This window comes from Xyrauchen texanus, chromosome 12 (assembly GCF_025860055.1).
Source record: "Xyrauchen texanus isolate HMW12.3.18 chromosome 12, RBS_HiC_50CHRs, whole genome shotgun sequence".
NCBI classification, from domain to species: Eukaryota; Metazoa; Chordata; class Actinopteri; order Cypriniformes; family Catostomidae; genus Xyrauchen; species Xyrauchen texanus.
In genome coordinates this window covers 39,242,157-39,268,111 of record NC_068287.1, presented here as the reverse complement: position 1 = coordinate 39,268,111, position 25,955 = coordinate 39,242,157, and the positions used below count along the sequence as shown (strand labels likewise).

The window sequence follows — 25,955 nt, the reverse complement described above, 5'->3', positions numbered from 1 at the left end:
ACACCAGTGATGTCTGCATTCCTAAAAGCAACACTTACACAACAAAATATTGAATACATATCAAATATGTACACATAACAGAAAACTTACATGACAAAATAAATGTATTTATTTGTTTAAAAAAACACAATAAATGGTAGTTGATTAATAATGTTAACTTGAATTAAAAAAAAAATTACATTATAAAATTTCTTTTGAATTATAACCTTGCAAATCACAATGAAAACACCAAACAAAAGCACGTAAATATTCCCATTTAATCACTAAACGCCTGCTTGTTGAACTTCAGGTCTTAAAGGTGAAGTCTGTCATTCTTTTCTTTTAAAATAGTTTTACTGATCCTAGTTTAATGTGCAGAGACATCTATAAGTTAGCTGTTCATAGGTGTAAACAGTATGGCTCTTCTGAGCTTTTTGGAAACCTGTTTGGAAATAATTGTTTTTTTTTTTGCAATTCTGCTTAAGTGGAGTGGTGCAGAAATTACACACTTTAGGGTACATTGACAGCCACTAAATTGCTAAAGGTTGCCACTGACTTCATTTCAATTAGTAGTAGCTGTATTGCGTCGCTACTCATTTGCATAAAGTTAAACTTAAAGGGTTAAAATTGTGAAGCTCTAAAATACATATAAAGGCAGCATAAAAATAATCTAGATGACTCCAGTAGTTAAATCTATATAATCAGAAGTGATATGATAAGTGTGGGTAAGAAACAGATACCATCATTGAAGTTCTTTTATATCATATCGCCACTCACAGAGCAGGGGGAGAATTTATAGTAAAAGAACGTGAATTGCCAAAAACAAAGAAAACTGTGAAAGCGAAAGTGCAAATTTGAAGTAAAAAAATACAGAAATATTGATCTGTTTCTCACCCACACTTATCATATTGCTTCAAGAGACATTCATTAAACCACCGGAGGCTTATGAATTAATTGTATGTGCTTTTTTTTTAAGCTTCAAAGTTTAAGTACATATTCACTTGCATTGTATTGACCAACAGAGCTAAAAACTCCTAAAATCTTAATTTCTGTTCAGCAGAAGAAAGTCATACTCATCTTGGATGGCACAGGGGTGAATAAATGATGAGAGGATTTTCATTTGTGGGTGAACTATTCCTTTAATGGCCACCAATCGTCTCTGTAACTCAAATCACCAAGTTTAAAATTCACCAAAGTTAGGGGCCTGGGTAGCTCTGTGAGTATTGACGCAGACTACCACCCCTGGAGTCGCACGTTTGAATCCAGGGTGTGACTCCAGCCTGGTCTCCTAAGAAACCAAATTGGCCCGGTTGCTAGGGAGGGTAGAGTCACATGGGGTAACCTCCTTGTGGTCGTGATTAAGTGGTTCTCGCTCTAAATGGGGCACGTGGCAAGTTGTGTGTGGATCACGAAGAGCAGCATGAGCCTCCACATGCTGTGAGTCTCCATGGTGTCATGCACAGCAAGCCACGTGATAAGATGCACGGATTGACTATCAGAAGCGGAGGCAACTGAGACTTGTCCTCCACCACCCGGATGGTGGTGAGTAACCGCGCCACCACGGGGACCTAATAAGTAGTGGGAATTGGCCATTCCAAAATTGTGGAGAAAAAGAGGATAAAAAAATAAATACAAAAAAATTCACCAAAGTTGACATAGCTAACCCAAAGAAGCTGTAACACTGTTCCCTAACCAGGTGCGACACAATGTAATGTAAAGCAATAAGTAACATGTTTTCCATGTTAATCTGAGTTTTTGTCTGTGTTGTCCCACCTACAGTGAAATCTTACTGATTTAAAATACTGCTTACATAGCTATATATTAAACATCAAATATAATCTGATTGGCTGAGATTTTGTCACTTTGTACATCAATTTCTTGTCAGCAAAGGCAGGAAAATTGTTTGAAACTTCACGCATTGTGCCTTTAGCACCATGCCATCCATATTAGTATGTACAAAAAAAATAATAATAATAAAAAAAAAATCACCTATGTGCAACAAAAACAATATTGAATCTTTTAACAGCAATTATAATGCCTTGATGCAATGAAAGCATATTTTCTTTTAAAACAATACACAGTACTGCACAGCAAACAAGCCATAAATGTTGAATTGTTACATGATCTTATATACATCATAATGAGATCCAATGAATATTCAAATGTATTCTGCTCTCCTCTATATTTCAGAAGGACTTAGTTAGACATCATAAGGACACTGTCAGAGATGGAAAGCGAGATGCTATTAGATAGTGAAGATGGTCTGGAACTCCTTTTCAAACAATTCCTTCAGTTTGGCACCCATTCTGCCAAACTCATTGTCCTTTAGAGAACAAGAGAGAACAAAATACAATATACCATTGATAACTTTGCATTAGAAATCTTTGCATTAGAAACAAATTTTATATACATAAACAATACAAACATCCAAAATAACTGCATTAAATGTGAAGTGTGTAATTTTTTGGATGTTGAAATACTTTCTCCTATCCCAACTTAGTTAAAAAATTGAAAACATTTTATGCTTTTTGGAGTCCTTAAAAAGTGCTTTATAGTCCAGGGTCACTTGTAGTAATAAAGCAACCTCATCGTCCATCCAGACAAAATTGCTCGGTGCTTTCACTATCTTCATTGTTGTATTCACCGCTCAGTGGAAGACTGCTTATGAATCAGAATCAGAATCAGAAAAAGCTTTATTGCCAAGTAAGTTTTTTGCGCATACAAGGAATTTGTTTTGGTGTTGTAGGTGCATTCACACAATCTCTAAATATATGAAACAAGAATTAAAATATAAGCAATATAAATATGTCCACGCAGTATCAATTTAAAGTAAGTATAAAATTAAAGAGAGCAGAGTAGTACAGTGGAATGTAGAGCCAGAGGTGGAGTGTGGAGAGTGTCAGGGTGGGTACCGGGCCTTGTTGATAAGGCAAGTGGCGGATGGGAAGAAACCATTCTTGTGGCGTGAGGTTTTTGTCCTGATGGACCTCAGCCTTCTGCCAGAGGGGAGTGATTCAAAGAGATTGTGGCCAGGGTGGGAGAGATCAGCCACAATCTTTCCAGCACGCTTCAGGGTCCTGGAGGCGTACAGGTCCTGGAGTGGCGGCAGATTGCTGCCAATCACCTTCTCTGCAGACCGGATGACATGCTGCAGTCTGCCCTTGTCCTTGGCAGAAGTAGCAGCGTACCAGATAGTGATGGAGGATGTGAGTATGGACTCGATGATGGCTGTGTAGAAGTGCACCATCATTGACATTGGCAGGTTGAATTTCTTCAACAGCCGCAGGAAGTACATCCTCTGTTGTGCTATCTTGATGAGGGCACTGATGTTCAGCTCCCACTTGATGTTCTAGGAGATGATAGTTCCCAGGAAGCGGAAAGACTCCACAGTGTCAATTGTGGAGTCGCAGAGGGTGATGGGGGCAGGTGCAGGTGAGGCTGAGTTCTTCCTGAAGTCCACAACCATCTCCACTGTCTTTAGAGCATTGAGCTCAAGGTTGTTTTGGTTGCACCAGGTCACCAGGTGGTCAACCTCCCACCTATAGGCGGACTCGTCACCATCAGAGATGAGTCCGATGAGGGAGGTGTCGTCTGCAAACTTCAGAAGCTTGACGAACTGGTGACTGGAGGTGCAACTGTTAGTGTACAGGGAGAAGAGCAGAGGAGAAAGAGTGCAGCCCTGGGGGGATCCAGTGCTAATGGTCTGTGAGTCGGAGACGTGTTTCCCCAGCCTCACATGCTGCTTCCTGTCAGACAGGAAGTCAGTGATCCACCTGCAGGTGGAGTCAGGCACACTTAGCTGGGAGAGCTTCTCCTGGAGCAGAGCCGGGATGATGGTGTTAAAGGCAGAGCTGAAATCCACAAACAGGATCCTGGCGTAGGTTCCTGCGGAGTCCAGGTGCTGGAGGATGTAGTGGAGGGCCAAGTTGACTGCATCGTCTACAGACCTGTTGGCTCTGTATGCAAACTGCAGGGGGTCCAGAACGGGGTCGGTGATATCTTTGAGGTGAGAAAGCACAAGGCGCTCAAAGGACTTCATCAGAGGTCAGAGCGACGGTTCTGAAGTCGTTAAGTCCTGTGGTCCTTGACTTCTTGGGAACAGGGAAGATAGTTGAAGACTTGAAGCAGGCTGGCACGTGACATGTCTCCAGTGAGGTGTTGAAAATGTCTGTGAACACTGGAGATAGCTAGTCAGCGCAGTGCTCCAAGCTGGATGGGGAGACAGAATCCGGACCAGCAGCTTTCCGGGGTTCTGTCTCCTGAAGAGTTTGTTGACGTCCCTCTCATGGATGGAAAGAGTCGTCACTGAGGTGGGTGGGGGGGGTGGAGGGGGGTACATTTAAGGTGGGCATTGGTGGGGGTGCCCAGGCCCCTTCTGAGGTGGGGGAGGTGGAGGTGATTCACTGTGGCTGGAGCTGTTGGGAGGTGTCGTGGGGGATGATTTCAGGACTGTCCCTTTGTCTTTCAAAGTGGCAGTAGAACTCGTTCAAGTCGTTGGCTAGGCGTCAGTCGTTGATGGCCTGTGGGGCTTTAGGCTTGTAGTTGGTGATCTGCCTAAGCCCTTTCCAGACAGATGCAGAGTCGTTGGCTGAGAGCTGGTGTTAGAGCTTCTCAGAGTACCGTCGTTTAGCCTCTTTCACCGCCTTGCTTAACTTGTACTTCGCCTCTTTAAATCTGTCTTTGTCCCTACTCCTGAAGGCCTCTTCCTTATCAAACCTTAACCTTCTGAGTTTGGCTGTAAACCAGGGTTTGTCATTGTTGTAACTCACCCTGGTGCGTGATGGAATACAGCAGTCCTCGCAGAAGCTGATATATGACGTCACAGCCTCTGTGTACTCATCTAGACGGTTTGTAGCAGTCCTGAACACATCCCAGTCAGTAGTGTCAAAACATGTCTGGAGATCCTCCACAGCCTCACTGGTCCATTTCCTTGATGTCCTCACTACAGGTTTGCAGAGCTTTAGTTTCTGCCTGTACGCAGGAATCAGGTGGACCATGACGTGGTCAGAGTTTCCCAGTGCAGCACGGGGGACGGCATGATAAGCATTCCTGACTGTGTCGTAACAGTGATACAAAATGTTCTCCTCTCTGGTCGGGCATTTAATAAACTGTCTGAATTTAGGGAGTTCATGAGTGAGGTTTCCTTTGTTAAAGTCACCAAGGACAATAACTAAAGAGTCCGGGTTGGTCCGCTCCACACAAAGTATCTGGTCGGCGAGCATGCACTGTGCGACCTGCACGTTGGCCCGTGGCGGGATGTAAACACCGACCAGAATGAATGAAGCAACTCACGGGGTGAATAAAAAGGCTTACAGTTTATGATGAAAGATTCCAGGTCAGGAGAACAGTGCTGCTGGATCACTGTCACATCGTTGCACCAACCGCTGTTGATGTAAAAACAGATTCCTCCACCTTTAGTTTTGCCGGAAAGTTCCATGTCTCTGTCTGCTCTGTAAATTTGGAAGCCTGCCAGCTGCAGCGCAGAGTCCGGTATTAATCCACAAAGCCACATCTCCGTGAAGCACAAAACAGTAGATGAAGAAAAGTCCCTGTTTTTCCCCAACAGCAGTTGTAATTCCTCCAGTTTTTTGGGCAGTGAACGCACGCTAGAGAGAAATATTCCCGGTAACGTTGTGCGTAATCCTCGCTAGCGAAGACGCACAAGCGCACCAGCCCATTTCCCCTCTCCTTCGGCGTTTCTCTGTATGAGCAAAGGTCAGCGCACCTTTGACCAGAATGTCCAAAATTTCCAGTGTAGGGAGAAGAAAAGTAGGAAATAAGTCCTCTGGAGTTGTACCCCTTATGTTCATGAGCTCATCTCTGGTGAAAGAGCTCCCGGTACAGACGCAAAAAACAGAGTTAAAACACAAAACAAAACAACGCACGCGCAGACACCGAGGCGGACGTCTGTGGCGCCATCTTGTGCAGAACCGACACATTAAGTGCGCATGTGCTTAGTGTTTCTTTACAAAGTGACATCGCCAACTACAGGCCTGGCATGCATAATACAGCGTTTTTAGTTGTTTTCGCGGATCCGTGTGAACGGGGATCGTTTTGACCACATTGTCATCTGTACGCAAAACTTTTCAAAAACACAAAGGAAAAACGTTTCTGTTTTTAGTAAATCATTGTCGTGTAAGCGTACCCTTAATTTGCAAGGATAATTATGAGCTATTCATAAAATGACCATAGAAGGAGACTTTTAACAGTTAATCTTACCTTGTTGAATATGCTGCAGTTACTGAAGATGAGCTGAAAGTCTGAGACGAACTCTCCAATCGTCTGATATTCATCACGCTCTAACTTCTGCTTTATTCTGTCCAGCCACATGGGCTGAGATATGAACTGAGAGTATCTGGCAACCTGGAAGTTTTAATATTTTCAAATTATCATGTATTTATTTTCTTTTTTTATTATATCTTAATACAGTCTGCCAACATAAAAGATACATTTATTTGTATTTTTAACCTATTTCAAAGGTATGAGAAGAATACATTTGGTAAAAATGAGTGCAGGATGAAATGAGATAAAAAGAGAGATGAGACATTCTTACTGTTTTGCAAGGATCCTTTACAAACACTCGCTGGACATCCTCTCTATACACACATAACAGGAGATAGTGGCATTGCTAAAGAAGAACACACACACACACACACACACACAAAGAGAGAGAGAGAATCAGGTGTAGGTGAAAAAAACAAATAAAACCTGTCAAGAATATGTACCAGTCTTACTTAAACCCAAAATCAATAAAAATTATATATTTTTATATTATTTATAATTTTTTAATGAGGCCTATTTTCAGGACCTTTTTTTGCATTGTGACATTATTTTTAAGACAATTAAGCACATTTCTCTCCTCTCCAATTCTTATTAATGTAATATCAAAACAATCTCTCTCATTATTGTAATGCAAATTTAATAACAGATATAAAATAATGCATATGCACATTTAGTCATCATGGTTGCATTTATTTTAATGTCCTTCTGCTGATTTAAATAAAAATTTGAGTAATGTAAAATGCCTTAATTTTCATGTTAATAATTTCACAATGCAAAAATATTTACGACTATAAACATAAGCTTTATTGTCTTTACTCTAAATACATAATCTTACATATTCTTTTTGATTTTGGAAGCATGTTTTTTTTTAGATTCCCCCATACATCTTTGTTTTGTAAGGTAAGATAGACTAAAGAGTTGTGTGTGTGTGTGTGTGTGTGTGTGTGTGTATGTGTGTATAGTTACCAGTCTCTTTTGGGTCACTGGGGCATTTAAAACATCCTGTTCAGTCATGTGACTCGGGTAAAGCCATTGTTGACTGGCCCGCAACACGCAGAACGTACACATCCATTCTCTGCATGCAAACAAACACATATACCGTGCGTATAGAAGGATGAATGTACAACACATATGCTCTAAGTGCTAATTTAATGATTACATAAATAAATAAATAAAAAATATAAAAATAATAATAATAATAAAAAAAATAATCCCTGTTCCCCTTCTGTCGCTCTCTTACGTTGTGTCAGAGAATGACACTAGGGGTCTCTCTTGAGCGCCGATATTCACCTCTGTACTATGAAAAAAGGCCAATGAGAGTTGGCAGCCAGTATTTGGATGTCCGCCCCGGACATACGGGTATTTAAGCGGCGCAAATACGGGAGTTCATTCAGAAAATTTCTTCGAGCCGATGGTGCGTGTTTGCAGTTTGCTGCGTGACTACACACCGAGTTCCTGCTATCCTCTGCTGCATGCTGTTGGATTCTGCGGCGCACAACAGCGGCTTTCTCCTGGTTGCACGGCTGTGCACTTCCTGCCCTGAGCGCATCGACAGTTGCAGATAGAAAGATCTCTCACGAGTCTTTCATTCATAAAAGAGTGATTTTATTTAAAAGAGTAATTTCCTCTAAAAGAGCAAAAACACAGCGGCGTGAACGTCCTTTTCAGGACGGCGTCTTTTAAAGATGCCTTTCCGCCCCTGTGTTGTTTCTGGATGAGGTAGAGTACTCTCCGCTTCCGGCGGCCACAGGCGTTGTCTCGTGTGTCTGGGCAGCGATCACACCGAGGCTGCGTTTGTGGATGGTTCATGTTCTCATTGCGAGAACATGACCATGACAACGTTAGCGATCACGGCTTGCTTACAACCGTAAGCAAGCCACTCCAGCCGCCCAGCGTCGCTCCTTCTTCCCACGGGATTGAGGGCGATGCGGCTGGCGATGGAGGTGATTTGGGGATGGCAGCGGTGCAGCTCGCCGGATGCGCCCCTCGGACCACCCGCACCCCAGCACGCTCGTTGACTCCCATCCCGCTTCGAGGTGGCGGCGACTTCGCCTCACAGCCAGTCTGCCTACCCTCAGGCGATGGAAGCAGATGAGTTCGCCAGCGACATCGAGGGCGTGGGCTCTGGCGCTGAGGGCTCCTCTGGGCTGCCGCCGGGCTTACGCGCCCAGCAGGAGGCCGGCAGCGCAGATGTCCGATATGCTTTCCGGGCAGCCAATAGCGTGGGCCTGGATTGGAACCCTCCATCCTCCCCGCAGCCATCACGGCTAGAGCGATTGGTTTTTGAGCGTGGGCGCGCTCACAGCCTCGCCCCCAGTACCTTTCTTCCGGAGGTGCATGATGAGCTGGCGTCTTCGTGGAGAGCACCCTCTCCACTCGTCGTGCCACCTGCTCATCCGCCCTCGCCACCCTCGGCGGCGGAGCGCCCGCGGTACACGGAGATCCCCAGGTGGATAGAGCTGTTGCGATCCATCTATGCCCGGAAGCACTACCACCTGGCGGGGCCACCCTGTACTCCCTTCCGGTCCTGTAGAGCAACATCCTCAGCTCACGGCGAAGGCCTACAGCGCAACCGGACGCGCCGCTTCCGCCCTGCATGCCATGGCTCTCCTGCAGGTCCACCAAGCCAAGGCACTCCGCCAACATGCGCGGGGTGGCCCTGATCCCGACACGCTGCAGGAACTGCGCTCAGCGACCAACCTCGCCCTGAGGCGGCGAAGGTCACAGCGCGGGCACTTTCGGGCAGGCGATGGCCACTCTGGTGGTCCAGGAGCGTCAGCAATGGCTGGACTTGGTTGAGATGCCTGAAGCCGACAAGACTACGCTTCCTCAACGCCCCTGTCTCCCAGTTCGGCCTCTTCGGCGACACCGTGGAGGACTTTGCCCAGCAGTTCTCCCTGGTGAAGAAGCAGGCGGAGGCCATTTCTCACATCATGCGGCGCCGCAAACCTGCCGCCACGGCCCAGGCCCCATCTGCTCGCCGAGGCGTCCTCCTGCGACCAGAAGACCTTCTGCTCCGCCCCAACCTGGGCCCAGCTCTCAGCCCCAGCGTCGAGCAAACCGCAGGAAGCGTCGCCCCCTGCCTCACGGACCCGTCGAGGACCCGGAAGGCTCCCAAGCGTCCCTGAGACAGCGGACCCAGAGGGCGAGAAGTTAGCTCCGGAGATGGTGAGACCGCTCCGTCCCCGGTGGAGGGCGGGAGGAGAATCTTGTGTTTTTCATTTGCCGCACCCCTGGCGGGGCTGCGGTACCAAATCTCAATAAAGAGCTATTTCCTTTACCTCTGGGTCACATGGCCCGCAAATGCCGTTCTCACGGCACTTTTGTTTCAGGCCTCAACAGTCCCGCGCCCAGGATGCGGTGCTCCGCCCTCAGCCCCACGACTGTTCCCGGCCGGCCGGTTCAGAGCGAGTCCAGAGGGCGCCGACATCAGACCTCCTCCTCTGTCACGAACCCGCCCCTGCCGGGTCGCGTGAACAAGGTAAGTGCTTTGAGCTTATTCTCAGCACCAGAGCCTCGGGACGCCACAGAGCCTCCCGGCGCTGCGTTACCTGTTCCGCACCGCTGCAAGCCCCACCGGATACGTCCAAAATACTTGTCCCCTTGGTGCCCCTAGCACAGAGCGCAGAGGCATGGCTTTCTCTGCCCAGCTTCGTCACGCTGGCTGCACCGGACCATTCGACTTCGATTACGCAATTCAGTTTGCCAGGTCTCCGCCCCCTTCCTGGGCATTAGTTCCTCCGCAGTGCACGGCGAACATGCCCTCTCCCTGCGCGAGGAAATCGCCTCCCTTCTAATCAAGGGCGCGATAGAGCCTGTCCCTCCAACCAAAGCGAAGAAGGGTTTCTACAGCCCTTACTCGTTGTACCCAAGAAAGCGGTGGCATACGACCGATCTTGGACCTCGCGAGTTTTCAATCGGACCCTGTCCAAACTCCTGTTCAAAATGCTCACCCAGAAACAAATCCTATCTGGCGTTCGGCATCTAGATTGGTTCGCAGCGGTAGACCTGAAGGACGCGTACTTTCACGTCTCAATTAGCCCTCGACACCGACCCTTTCTACGGTTCGCATTCGACGGCCAGGCGTATCAGTACAAGGTCCTCCCCTTCGGCCTGTCTCTGTCCCTCGCGTCTTCCACGAAGGTCGCGAGGCGGCTCTTGCCCCACTACGAGGAGCGGGCATACGCATACTCAATTACCTCGACGACTGGCTCATTCTGGCCCCTCGCAGGAATTACTATCGCTACACAGAGACCAGGTGCTCGAGCACCTCCGCCGCTTGGGGCTTCAGGTCAACTGGGAGAAGAGCAAGCTCACCCCAGTCCAGAGCATCTCTTTTCTCGGTTTGGAGTTAGACTCAGTCTCAATGACAGCACGTCTCTCCAACGAGCGTGCTCAGTCAGTGCTGGAATGCCTCGCTTCCTTCAAGCCAGGCACCGTGGTCCCGTTGAAGCGTTTCCAACAGCTCCTGGGGCATATGGCATCCTCCGGCGGTCGCGCCACTAGGGTTGATGCATATGAGACCACTTCAGTATTGGCTCCAGACTTCGAGTCCCGAGGCGAGCATGGCGCCACGGCACGCGCGGCGTGGAAATTACCACTGCCTGCCTCCAAACCTTCAAACCCTGGACAGATCTCTGCTTTCTTCGGGCAGGGGTACCCTTGCAGCAGGTGTCCCGTCGCGTTCTGGTTACAACCGACGCCTCCAAATTGGGTTGGGCGCCGTGTGCAACGGGCGCGAGCCGCAGGCCGGTGGAACCAAGGCCGCTGCGCTGGCACATCAACTGCCTAGAGCTGCTGGCGTTCGTCTTGCCCTGAAGAAATTTCTTCCGATGATTCGTGGCAAACATGTCCTGGTCAGGACAGACAGCACCACGGTGGTGGCTTACATAAACCGCCAAGGCGAGTACGCTCCCCACATGTCACAGCTCGCCCGTCGTCTCCTCCTTTGGAGTCAGCAGCGACTGGAGTAGCTGCGCGCCACTCACATCCCGGCAACATCAATGTGATAGCGGACGCGCTGTCAAGACAAACCTTGCCTGGCGGAGAGTGGAGGCTCCACCCCAATCGGTCCAGCTGATTTGGGACAGGTTCGGCAAGGCCCAGGTAGACCTGTTTGCCTCCCAGGGAACCTCCCACTGTCCGCTCTGGTATGCCCTCACAGAGGCTCCCCTGGGGACAGATGCTCTGGCACACAGCTGGCCCGTGGGGCTGCGCAAGCACGCTTTTCCCCAGTGAGCCTTCTTGCACAGGTGCTATGCAAGGTCAGGGAGGACAAGGAGCAAGTCACTCTGGTGGCCCCCTACTGGCCCAACCGGACGTGGTTTTCGGATCTCACGCTCCTTATGACAGCCCCTCCTGGCGAATTCCCTGAGGAAGGACCTTCTTTCTCAGGGATGGGGCACGCTCTGGCACCCGCGCCCAGACCTCTGGAAACTCCACGTCTGGTCCCTGGGCGGGACGCGGAGGGTCTAGCCGACCTACCTTTAGCCGTCATAGACACTATTAACCAAGCCAGAGCCCCTTCGACCATGCATCTTTACGACCTGAAGTGGCGTCTGTTCGTGAACTGGTGTTCTTCCGAGCGAAGACCCGCAGAAGTCGCGCAGTTAGGTCAGTGCTCGTGTTTCTTCAGGAGAGCCTGGAGAGGAGGCTGTCCCCTCCACCCTCAAGGTGTATGTTGCTGCTATCGCGCCCACCATGACATGGTAGACGGCAAGTCTCTTGGCAAGCACGACTTAATCGCCAGGTTCCTAAAAGGTGCCCGGAGGATGATTCCCTCCCGGCCTAACCTATTTCCCTCCTGGGATCTCTCGGTCGTCCTGATGGGACTCGGAGACCCCCTTCGAGCCGCTTGACTCAGTTGGACTCAGGGCCCCTCTCTCAAGACGGCCCTGCTGATCGCGCTCGCCTCCATCAAGAGGGTCGGGGACCTGCATGCGTTCTCTGTTAGCGACGCTTGCCTGGAGTTCGGTCCGGCAGACACATTCGTGATCCTAAGACCGCTGACCGGCTACGTGCCCAAGGTTCCTACCACACCCTTCAGGGATCAGGTGGTGAACCTGCAAGCGCTGCCCCGGGAGGAGGCAGACCCAGCCCTCTCACTGCTGTGTCCGCATGCGTGCCTTACGTATTTACCTGGACTGCACACAGAGCACCAGACGCTCTGAGCAGCTCTTCGTCTGCTTTGGGGGACAGCAGAAAGGGAACGCTGTCTCCAAGCAGAGACTCGCCCACTGGGTTGTCGATGCCATTTCCTGGCTTATCACACCCAGGCCGTGCTCCCCTTTGCGGGTCCGAGCCCACTCCACCAGGAGTGTTAGGTCCTCATGGGCACTGGCTAGGGCACTGCCCTAGCAGACATTTGTAGAGCTGCGGGCTGGGCAACACCTAACACTTTTGGTGAGATTCTACAATCTCCGAAGTTGAGTCAGTTTCAGCCCGTGTTCTCTCAGGTACCGAGCCCGTGAGAACTCGGGTGGCACTGACCGATCTGACTGGGTGGATCGCTGCAACCCGGCGCCTTCACCCTAACCAGGGAAACAGTGCCTTCTCCCCAGGAGATCCCAGGCTTGGGACACTGGTTGGCTCCTCCCCAGCCCTTGCGGGTCGCAGTTCTCATGGAGGGACTCACTGACCCAAACCACTGCTGGTACCGCTAGCTACCCTGTACTGGTATAGGGGCCCCACAGGTAAGGCCTCCTGCTCGGACTCCCCTGTGTGTAAAACCACGGTTCTGTCCCCTCACGTGAGTTGACTGTGTTTCCTTAGGCAGTCACAGCTACCTCAGGTGCCGTGCCTGTATGCTCCCTCTCTGAGGCTGGTGCTACCACCAGACTACTGTTCCAAGATAAGGCCTAGGTATAGGCCATGCGATGTATGTGCCACTCAAATTTGCCTCCCTCCAGGTAGGTGTGGCCTCCACAGGGTCTTCCCCGCCCTACCAAGGGCTAAGACCCTTCCCTCAACGCGTAAGGGCCCCGCCGTAGTTGCTCTATCGCGAGAAACATAGAGAGAAAGAGGCCCAGCCAGGCTGGCCCGCTCCCATGTTGGCGTCGTCACCTTGTTTCCTCCGGGTAACGATAAGGAATCCTGATGGCTTAAATGGGGCATTGGGGAAGGGTACGTGCGTGCCTGATACAGTTGGTCGCTCTGCACGTAGGAATACCTGCTCGCTCCTGTATCAGCGGATCACGATACGGCTCAGTGCATGGCGCTTTTAAGTGGACCCCTAGTGTCGCTCTCTGACACAACGTAAGAGAGCTGACAGAAGGGGAACGCCTAGGTTACGTATGTAACCTCAGTTCCCCGATGGAGGAACGAGACGTTGTGTCCCCCTTGCCACGCCGCTGAGCCGAGCCCCTGTTGTGGCCGGACCATTTCCGCTCCTCAGAAAAATCCTGAATGAACTCCCGTATTTGCGCCGCTTAAATACCCGTATGTCCGGGGGCGGGACATGCAAATACTGGCTGCCAACTCTCATTGGCCTTTTTTCATAGTACAGAGGTGAATATCGGCGCTCAAGAGAGACCCCTAGTGTCGTTCTCTGACACAACGTCTCGTTCCCTCCATCGGGGAACTGAGGTTACATACGTAACCTAGACGTTTTTCTCTCTCTTGCTCACCCAAGTGTGTCTCCGTGTACAGCTGGCAGGTGACATTTTGAATGAAAAGCTCGTGGACACTCGTCACAGCACAGAAGTTCTCCCACAGCGTCACACACATAACATATGTCGTCATTTTTCTGTGCCAACTGTCAAAAGATGACACGATAAAACATCACATTTATTTATTATGTAAGAAATAATTAATTAATTATTTGATTACAATCATGTTTGACACATTACTCTATCTACTGTACCAGTAATAGACTTATGATGATAAAGATTACTAGACTAGATCATTATATTTACTTTAATACAAAAAGTCAGAGATTGGGGCAATTGTAAGACTTAATAAATATTAAATATTAACCCAATAGATCTCAAATAAAAATACACTTTAAAGTAATAATATAATTGCTTTAATATTCTGTAATTTTACTGAATAGTTTTTCTCTGGAAAATGTCTTCAAAGTTAAATGATCACACTCCTTTCTCTCAGTCAGAGAGAAAACTCCACTGAGCATGTGCTGAATAAGTGTCATCATTCTAGCTTGTTAATGATTGAAGGATTTTTGAGTGTAACAATTGTCCCCAATCACACTATACACATTTAAAACATCCACAGGAAGATGTCATTGCAGACCATTGCATTTGTTTTTGAGAAGTTATTAACATGAATTATGCAAATCAGGTGTAAATGTGTCTTACCAGGTCCTGCTCTTGATCACTGCATTTCTTGCACTTACACAGAAGCAAATGGATTTTCAGAATCTTTTTCTAAAAATGAAAAACAGACAAATTAGCATTTCTTGCTCTCTCTTTTGCCTCTCTTTCTGATCTTTCTTTCTTACTAAATACCTTCAATAAGAAGTTGAGAGATTTGCCATGGCACAGTATGTCTCTTTTCCAGAGTCCATCAGTGAGAGAGGGTTCCTGCCTTACAAACTCGTCTGGAGTGAACCAGCTCTCATCAGTACGTATACACTTCCCACGCAAACCTGCAACAGAGAGACAGATGAAACTATGTACTTAAACAGAGACTACTATTAAAAACTTGTGGCTCAGAGCCACTAAAAAATAAAAGTGTTTTAACACTTTCTACTCAAAGCTGCATAGAATAAATACTTCCCACTCAAAGCTTTATATAGTTAAACACTTGATACTCATAGGTGTTTTATTAAACATTTCTCGCTCAAAGCTGCACAGAATAAAACACCACCCCCTCAAAGCTGAACAGAATTAAACACTACCAACTCAAAGCTGAACAGAATTAAACAATACCCACTCAAAGCTACACAGAATTAAACACTACCACTCAAAGCTGAACAGAATTAAACACTACCCACTCAAAGCTGCACATAAGTACATAATACCCACTCAAAGCGGCACATAATTAAACACTACCACTCAAAGCTGAACAGAATTAAACACTACCCACTCAAAGCTGCACAGAATTAAACACTACCCACTCAAAGCTACACAGAATTAAACACTACCACTCAAAGCTGAACAGAATTAAACACTACCCAATCTAAGCTGCACATAATTACATAATACCCACTCAAAGCTGCACATAATTAAACAATACCCACTCAAAGCTGCACAGAATTAAACACTACCCACTCAAAGCTGAACAGAATTAAACACTACCAACTCAAAGTTGCACAGAATTAAACACTACCCACTCAAAGCTGCACAGAATTAAACACTACCTACTCAAAGCTGCACATAATTAAACACTACCACTCAAAGCTGCACAGAATTAAACACTACCCACTCAAAGCTGCACATAATTACATAATACCCACTCAAAGCTGCACATAATTAAACACTACCACTCAAAGCTGCACAGAATTAAACACTACCTACTCAAAGCTGAACAGAATTAAACACTACCACTCAAAGCTGCACAGAATTAAACACTACCCACTCAAAGCTGCACATAATTACATAATACCCACTCAAAGCTGCACATAATTAAACACTACCTACTCAAAGCTGCACAGAATTAAACACTACCCACTCAAAGCTGCACATAATTACATAATACCCACTCAAAGCTGCACATAATTAAACACTACCACTCAAAGCTGCACAGAATTAAACACTACCCACTCAAAGCTACACAGAATTAAACACTACCACTCAAAGCTGAACAGAATTAAACACTACCCACTCAAAGCTGCACATAATTACATAATACCCACTCAAAGCTGCACATAATTAAACAATACCCACTCAAAGCTGCACAGAATTAAACACTACCCACTCAAAGCTGAACAGAATTAAACACTACCAACTCAAAGCTGCACAGAATTAAACACTACCCACTCAAAGCTGCACAGAATTAAACACTACCCACTCAAAGCTGAACAGAATTAAACACTACCAACTCAAAGCTGCACAGAATTAAACACTACCCACTCAAAGCTGCACAGAATTAAACACTACCTACTCAAAGCTGCACATAATTAAACACTACCACTCAAAGCTGCACAGAATTAAACACTACCCACTCAAAGCTGCACATAATTACATAATACCCACTCAAAGCTGCACATAATTAAACACTACCTACTCAAAGCTGCACAGAATTAAACACTACCCACTCAAAGCTGCACATAATTACATAATACCCACTCAAAGCTGCACATAATTAAACACTACCACTCAAAGCTGCACAGAATTAAACACTACCCACTCAAAGCTACACAGAATTAAACACTACCACTCAAAGCTGAACAGAATTAAACACTACCCACTCAAAGCTGCACATAATTACATAATACCCACTCAAAGCTGCACATAATTAAACAATACCCACTCAAAGCTGCACAGAATTAAACACTACCCACTCAAAGCTGCACAGAATTAAACACTACCCACTCAAAGCTGCACAGAATTAAACACTACCCACTCAAAGCTGAACAGAAGTAAACACTACCAACTCAAAGCTGCACAGAATTAAACACTACCCACTCAAAGCTGCACAGAATTAAACACTACCTACTCAAAGCTGCACATAATTAAACACTACCACTCAAAGCTGCACAGAATTAAACACTACCCACTCAAAGCTGCACATAATTACATAACACCCACTCAAAGCTGCACATAATTAAACACTACCACTCAAAGCTGCACAGAATTAAACACTACCCACTCAAAGCTGCACATAATTACATAATACCCACTCAAAGCTGCACATAATTAAACACTACCACTCAAAGCTGCACAGAATTAAACACTACCTACTCAAAGCTGCACAGAATTAAACACTACCACTCAAAGCTGCACAGAATTAAACACTACCCACTCAAAGCTGCACATAATTACATAATACCCACTCAAAGCTGCACATAATTAAACACTACCTACTCAAAGCTGCACAGAATTAAACACTACCCACTCAAAGCTGCACATAATTACATAATACCCACTCAAAGCTGCACATAATTAAACACTACCACTCAAAGCTGCACAGAATTAAACACTACCCACTCAAAGCTACACAGAATTAAACACTACCACTCAAAGCTGAACAGAATTAAACACTACCCACTCAAAGCTGCACATAATTACATAATACCCACTCAAAGCTGCACATAATTAAACAATACCCACTCAAAGTTGCACAGAATTAAACACTACCCACTCAAAGCTGAACAGAATTAAACACTACCAACTCAAAGCTGCACAGAATTAAACACTACCCACTCAAAGCTGCACAGAATTAAACACTACCTACTCAAAGCTGCACAGAATTAAACACTACCCACTCAAAGCTGCACAGAATTAAACACTACCCACTCAAAGCTGCACAGAATTAAACAATACCCACTCAAAGCTGCACAGAATTAAACACTACCTACTCAAAGCTGCACAGAATTAAACAATACCCACTCAAAGCTGCACAGAATTAAACACTACCTCCTCAAAGCTTCACAGAATTAAACACTACCCACTCAAAGCTGCACAGAATTAAACACTACCCACTCAAAGCTGAACAGAATTAAACACTACCCACTCAAAGCTGACCAGAATTAAAATATACCCACTCAAAGCTGCACAGAATTAAACACTACCCACTCAAAGCTGCACAGAATTAAACACTACCCACTTAAAGCTGCACAGAATTAAACACTACCCACTGAAAGCTGCACAGAATTAAACACTACCCACTCAAAGCTGAACAGAATTAAACACTACCCACTCAAAGCTGCACAGAATTAAACACTACCACTCAAAGCTGAACAGAATTAAACACTACCACTCAAAGCTGAACAGAATTAAACACTACCCACTCAAAGCTGAACAGAATTAAACACTACCACTCAACGCTGAACAGAATTAAACACTACCCACTCAAAGCTGCACAGAATAAAACACTACCCACTCAAAGCTGAACAGAATTAAACACTACCCACTCAAAGCTGCACAGAATTAAACACTACCCACTCAAAGCTGAACAGAATTAAACTATACCCACTCAAAGCTGCACAGAATTAAACACTACCCACTCAAAGCTGCACAGAATTAAACACTACCCACTCAAAGCTGAACAGAATTAAACTATACCCACTCAAAGCTGCACAGAATTAAACACTACCCACTCAAAGCTGAACAGAATTAAACTATACCCACTCAAAGCTGAACAGAATTAAACACTACCCACTCAAAGCTGAACAGAATTAAACACTACCCACTCAAAGCTGAACAGAATTAAACTATACCCACTCAAAGCTGCACAGAATTAAACACTACCCACTCAAAGCTGAACAGAATTAAACTATACCCACTCAAAGCTGCACAGAATTAAACACTACCCACTCAAAGCTGCACAGAATTAAACACTACCCACTCAAAGCTGCACAAAATTAAACACTACCACTCAAAGCTGAACAGAATTAAACACTACCCCCTCAAAGCTGAACAGAATTAAACACTACCCACTCAAAGCTGAACAGAATTAAACACTACCCACTCAAAGCTGAACAGAATTAAACACTACCCACTCAAAGCTGCACAGAATTAAACACTACCCACTCAAAGCTGAACAGAATTATACAATACCCCCTCAAAGCTACACAGAATTAAACACTACCCCCTCAAAGCTACACAGAATTAAACACTACCACTCAAAGCTGCACAGAATTAAACACTACCCACTCAAAGCTGAACAGAATTAAACTATACCCACTCAAAGCTGCACAGAATTAAACACTACCCACTCAAAGCTGAACAGAATTAAACACTACCCACTCAAAGCTGCACAGAATTAAACACTACCCACTCAAAGCTGCACAAAATTAAACACTACCCACTCAAAGCTGAACAGAATTAAACACTACCCCTTCAAAGCTGAACAGAATTAAACACTACCACTCAAAGCTGAACAGAATTAAACACTACCCACTCAAAGCTGAACAGAATTAAACACTACCCACTCAAAGCTGCACAGAATAAAACACTACCCACTCAAAGCTGAACAGAATTAAACACTACCCACTCAAAGCTGCACAGAATTAAACACTACCCACTCAAAGCTGAACAGAATTATACAATACCCACTCAAAGCTACACAGAATTAAACACTACCCACTCAAAGCTACACAGAATTAAACACTACCACTCAAAGCTGAACAGAATTAAACAATACCCCCTCAAAGCTATACAGAATTAAACACTACCACTCAAAGCTGCACAGAATTAAACACTACCCACTCAAAGCTGAACAGAATTAAACAATACCCACTCAAAGCTACACAGATTTAAACACTACCCACTCAAAGCTGAACAGAATTAAACACTACCCACTCAAAGCTGAACAGAATTAAACAATACCCACTCAAAGCTACACAGATTTAAACACTACCCACTCAAAGCTGCACAGAATTAAACACTACCTACTTAAACCCACAGAGAATTTAAAAATGTTCTGCATTTAAAGATCTAAAAAATGCATAGAATTAAACACTTTCCACTTAAACTTGCAGAGGGCAGAGACAAAACAAACTGAAGACTTCTTCATTTTAAACCTGCAGCAAAGAGACAATACATTTTGCACTTATTGTGAAATCCTGTGAGTTCTGTGTAAAACATGTCAGTGCAGAAACATACCTGATGCAAACCTATATTTGTATAGCATCCCAGAAATAGAAACACAGTTGACTGGTAAATATGGGGTCTGGAAAACAGATAGATCGTCTATCTCTGCTTCCTCCTCAACTTCCTGTTTGTTTCCTCTCCCTCTAAACTCCATTACACCCTCTCTCCTTCTCTGTTCCTCAAAATCATCTGCATCCCTTTCCTCCTCCGTCAGCATACTGGATTCTGAGTATTGAAGGAGAAAAACATCATTGAGTTCAAACAGACAGACAGACAGCAGAGAGAGAGAGAGAGAGAGAGAGAGTGAGAGTGTGTGTGTGTATATGTTGATGCTCACCTGCACTGGAGCTCTCTGAGGAGCTGACAGGAAACAGTACTTTCATGATCTGCAAAATGAAATATAATCACTAACTTCATGAATTTCAAAATCAAAACACAGAAGTAAAACCTGACTTCACATAGAGTGAGAAAAAGCATAGTACGTTTTGGACACATGTCTTCTTTGTTTGCTTTATCGGTGAAGTCTGTAGATGGCCTTCCTAAACAAAAAAGGGAGAGAAAGTAATGAGCAGGTTTTCTTCATTTTCAAAAGAGACAAAATATAGTTGACTGCTGTATTTAATACATTCTACAGGGGTCTGTTATATTTAATGTGTTTAGGCATCTATAAGGTCCTGCTCTATTTAATTTGTAGGAGTCTGTAGAGGCCTGTTTAACGAATTTTGGCATCTATGAGGGTCTACCTTATTTAATGTACCTAGAATCTGATGTGTGTTGTATTTAAAATATTTAATATTGTATAAAGATCTTTTATATTACAGTAAATGTATTTTGGTATCTAAAAGTTCATGCAGTATTTCATATGGCTAGGAGTATAAAAAGGTCTGTTATATTTAATGTATTTTGGCACCTATAAGGATCTACCATATTTAATATACCTAGAATCTTCAAGAAGTCTGTTTTTTTACATTCATAAAATAGATTCATGTATTTAATGTAACTATAAATGTACAAGTGTGTTATATTTACAATATTTAAAGGGTAGCTGTTTTTAATATAAACTCACTGAGCACATTATTAGGAACACTGTAGTCCTAATCAAGTGCCAAGTGAGTGTATGCAGGGTTCTGTTATATCTAATATAATAAGGAGTATATATATATGGGTCTGTTAGATGTAATGTATTTAAGCTAATATTTCTAGGAGTGCAAAGAGGTTTTATATTTAACATAATTAGGCATTGATGAGAGTCTGCTTTATTTACCTCTATGAGTTTCTTGAGTGGTGTGTTTCTGCAGCGGATGCTCAGTTTCCAGTTTTTGCTCCTTTCCTTGCCTCCATACTGCTCAAAAGCAGATGGGGTGAACCAGTGTCCCTGTGCAAAAACACACTCCTCTCCTACAGGAGGTACATAGATATCACTAATAGCACTAATGAGTTTCTTTCATCCGTGGAAAACAAAAGGAGATGTTAGAAAAAATGTTAGCCTCAGTCACTATTTATTGCTTTAATTGCATTAAAGGTGCAATAAAATTGAATGGTGAAAACATTTTGCATCTTTGTGTTCAGTGGAAGAAAGTAAGTCATACAGGTTTGAAACAACATAAGACTGAGTAAATGATGACCGAATTTCTATCCCTTTAATGTAGCAGAACTCCTACACATGTACTAGGGCTGGGTATTGATACACGATTCGATTCTGATTCACAAGCTTTGCTTACATATGACAGAAATTCATTCCCAGCTATTGCTGTTAATTAAACAGGGGACCTTCTATCTAGGTACATTACGAAAATATGAACTTTACTAATTATATTAGATTTTTTTATTGTTTTGGTCACATTTTAGCTTTTTAAAATTAACAAATTTATTAATGAAATCAATAAATATGACAATACCTTGCATATATAATTTTTTGTTTAATTGCATAATTTGTAATACTTATAGTTATTTACATTGATTTGTTGAACATGTACTAAAAACTGGTCCTGTCCTTTTAAGAAAACGAGTAAATGAGTGCATATTAACGAGAGAGGACATGAATGTCTTTACTTCTTATGTGCCATGCATGATTAGATAATTGTTTTGTTGTTGTTTTTTATTACCAACTGACTGTACAGAACAGAAAGGGTGCAACTAACGATTATTTTGATAATCAACTAATCTAACGATTATTAGAGCAATTATTCTTCTATTTTATGATTATTCGACTATTCTATTATTGCAACGATTAATAATTCGCTTTTAACTGACTATTCAGTTTGTGCCCCGACTTTAAAGGTTGTATTAAACATGCTTGCTAACAATAAAGAGGACAAAATCATCCTTTGAATATACCTCTAAATGACATTCACTGAATTAAAGGAAAAAAAAATGCTTTTTATTAAATTTAATTCAGTAAAAAATTAAATGCAAAAAATCCTATTGTTATCAAGTGTTTTTGTCTTGTTTTCATTTTAAATTGTCTAAAAATCCTTATAACATTTACATGAGAAGCAACATATAAGATATTTAGACTTGCTTTAAGAACATCTTAAATATAAATGCATTTTGCATACAAGTGTATTTTTTCATTTGTTGTACTTCTGCAAGTGCAGTAAAGACAAAATATACTTATATTCAAGATATATTCTCTAAAAACACGTCTAAATATCTTATATGCTGCTTCTCAGGTGAATGCATCTTTTTTAAAAGGATTTTTAGATGTTTTAAAATATTTGTATTTACAATATTATATTCAACTTTCTCAGATATAAATGTTTATTCTGCAGTATAGCTGCTTAAGATGTTTTAAATGAGTTTTAGATATTTATATTGGAAAACAAGCCAAAACAAAAACCAATAAAAAACATATTTTGTTTCAGTGTATAATGGGGCAAAGACCTCTCTCACCTTTCTGTTCACTTCAATCCATATTTAACTCACAAAAAAAAATATCTCTCTTATTAATAAAGCTGCATATTGCCAATTTTCTTCATAATTTCTCCAGAAGCCATTCACAAGCTGAACATATATTGAACTTAACAAAGAATTTCTTCATTACTGCCAAACGATAGGATGTATTTGCAGGTTTGATATCCATTGACTGACTGTAGATCCACAGCAACCAGATGTATCTTTATTTGCCGTGTTATATGAACTTGTTGACAAGTGAGAGTGCATGCCAAATGATTCAGTAGCGCGTATGCAAGATTTGTGAGTCATTCAGATTGAATTCAGACCACTATCCTATACCACGTGTGACCAATTCATTGTAAAGAAATGACTCAAATGAGCAATTCATTTGTGATCGGACATCTTCAGTTCTGATTAAAAACTGGCATTAGTAAACATAGGGTACAAGGCATGATGTAGCGGTGTAGCTTTTGTCAACACTATGCCGCTACCTTGTCAAAAATATAGCTTCGCTACTGAAAAGCTACTTGGTTTAAAACCTAGTAAAGCTACCACCTCGCTACTCATAAATGTAGTTAAGCTAATAGCATCGCTATTTGTAGCAAAGCTACTGCCGATCACTGCATATGATCTAATGTTACGTTAAATGAGATCAAACGACTATTCCACAACGAAGATTTTTGTCATACATTTTTTATTGCCGACATTGTCGATAACGTCGACTTATCGTTTAAGCCCTAAATGCAAGTGATTTCCTCTCAATGCAGTACTCGGTTGTGTACAGAGTAAAAGATCGATCTTGGGATTTAAAAATCAATATCAAGATTGTTTGATATTCAACAATGTTTTTACCCAGCCCTAACATGTACACTGCTGCATTTCAACTGAATAGTCCACCCATAAAAGCATTTAAAATGCATACTGTTGTGAACTCCAGAAACAGAATAAAAAGTGTTGAAAACTAAAAAGTGATGAACCTTTGGCCAGCCTGTCCCTATGAAGAGTGCCCTCTTTATTCCCACAGGATACTGGCAGCTGAGTTTTATAAAAAGGCCACTTCCAAATCTCCTGTGCATCTCCTTTCTCAACAGAAGGTGCTGAGAAAGAAAGAGAAAGAGACGTGTGATGTGAGAATATGAAATATTACAAATATTACAATACAAAGTGTGAAAATACAAGGATAGGACAAGGGCATCTCTGAATTCGGTGAGAACTTTAGACCTGTTTTAGTTCACACACTTACAGAAGGAGGGTTTCTTGGCTGGTTTCTTCTGAATGGGTGTGGAGGCAGAGGATGGACCTGGACCATCACTATCCTCACTGGTTTTATCATTTTCCTTTCGCTTTCTAGTGTTTTTTCTCTCTTCTTTCTCTCCATTTCCTTCAGTCTGTTTCTTCTCCATCAATCCCTCTTCAACTACAGGTTTCTCACAGAAGCTGAAGGTGCCTGGACCAAAATAAAGATAAGTAAAAGATACTGCAAATTTAAACGAACACACACACCTAGAAGACAAAACAGATTTGGCCTCAAGCTGATAATAATGAAAATCACAGACCGTCCAGCAGGCTGCTTCTGAGCAGGCGTAGTGTAGGGTACAGCTGAAGGATATGGTCTTTAAACACACAGCACCAGAACTGATGCATGCAATGAGATTTCTCTTTCTCCAACCAATCCAGAACCTCATAGACACCTTGTTGCCGCTGCTCACGAGAGCGCATTCCTTTTAGCTTCTACAAACAAAGAGAGAGAGAGAGACAAAGGCATACAAGAATATGAGTATGAGCAGACATCACTGAACTGAATCAAATAAAACTTCAAATGCTGTCACATCCCCAAAATGGTGTTACCATGGTACAGTGATGGTATCAGACGTATATACTATGGCAATGAACGATAACCATATTCATGTACCATGGTATTTACATGGTACTCCAAGATACTTCAAAGAATGCCATGGTTCTGCCATGAAACATGTTCAAAAACATGGTATTACCATGGTAAATAACCAAAGGATATGTTGTTACCACAGTGCCATGTCCAAAAACATAGTATTATTATGGTACAATGTCCAAAAACATGGTACTATTATGGTGCCATGTCCAAAATAACATGGTAGTACCGTAGTAATTCACTATAAGTTTCAGCAATAACATAAAAACAACCACTGTGGTTGCAGGAGGAAGAGAGAGAGAGAGAGCGAGAGACAGAGAGAGAGACAGAGAGAGAGAATAAGTGGGTGAGAGAGGTATAGAGACAATGAGAAGGTGAGAGTTTTCCTGCCTTATAAAGTTTCTCCGGCAGCATATCGTGGTCGCGCAGCTGTGTGAGAAACATGTGCGGTTGGTCCATGCAAGAAATCTCCGTCTTCTTACGGTGGAGAAAAAGCCTCAAATCTTCGTTCGTTAGAAAGTCTAATGGGTCCATTTGGCCGTCGACTCCCATTAATTCTCCAATCTATTCTGCAACATGAAATCATTATAACAACTTTACAACGACATGAAGAGAATCACAAAACAGCTATTACACTTCTGAACAAACAAACACCGTACATGCCAGAAATGTTAGGGAGCCGTTCACACAGAAAGCGTTCTTGCGCTGTTTTTCATTGTTTTCATATGTAAACACGCGCCGCTCCAAGAGCTCATATATTAACTCATATAAACGCGTCTCGTGACACTTGCGTTCTCTCATTATTGTTGCGCTGCTTCTAGTTTTTAAAACGCAAGAACGCGCGTTCTGCGGCCCCTTCTGCAAATATTCTGGCATTTTGATGATTTCACACGCAAAATTTACATATTTGGCTTACACGTACCTGTCAACTGGCGAGCTGGCTGTGAGAATTTGAATATTTCTGTACCTGATACCAAAAGAACGGAAACGGAGAGCTTTCTTTCCAAATCTCCCGCCGATATCCGACACTGTGGTACAAAAAAAAAAAAAAAAGAAGGGCCCAGAGAAGGGAAGTGACGTAGCAAAAGCGAAAGTTAGTTAGTCCAGTAGTCGCTCCTTTCCAGAGAACGATGAGTCATATGATGAAACTAAACGTGAATGGACACGTATTATATTACTTGACAAAACAGTGTAAA

At 43.6% G+C, this 25,955-nt stretch overlaps 2 protein-coding genes across 4 annotated transcripts in view; one reads left to right on the top strand and one right to left on the bottom strand.

Moving 5' to 3' along the window:
- The window catches only part of LOC127652397 (protein shisa-9-like), a 293,861-nt gene that overhangs the window by 253,197 nt on the left and 14,709 nt on the right, over positions 1-25,955 (top strand). The gene's annotated exons all lie outside the window — the stretch shown is intronic.
- Positions 54-25,955, bottom strand: LOC127652395 (nuclear body protein SP140-like protein). Of its 3 annotated transcripts, none has more exons than XM_052138512.1 (16): positions 25,682-25,955; positions 25,150-25,328; positions 24,425-24,599; positions 24,112-24,315; positions 23,846-23,965; positions 21,238-21,371; positions 20,456-20,512; positions 20,311-20,359; positions 19,986-20,198; positions 14,724-14,863; positions 14,574-14,642; positions 13,887-14,014; positions 7,228-7,336; positions 6,533-6,607; positions 6,199-6,342; positions 54-2,302 (listed from the first exon to the last, which is right to left on the bottom strand). In XM_052138512.1, exons 2-16 carry the CDS (start codon positions 25,309-25,311, stop codon positions 2,225-2,227), a joined length of 1,857 nt encoding a protein of 618 aa, XP_051994472.1. In that variant the 5' UTR covers positions 25,312-25,328; positions 25,682-25,955; the 3' UTR covers positions 54-2,224. The 3 variants fall into 3 exon arrangements, with proteins under 3 accessions (XP_051994472.1, XP_051994474.1, XP_051994473.1); XM_052138514.1 differs by having other exon boundaries at positions 25,150-25,323; XM_052138513.1 differs by having other exon boundaries at positions 25,727-25,955.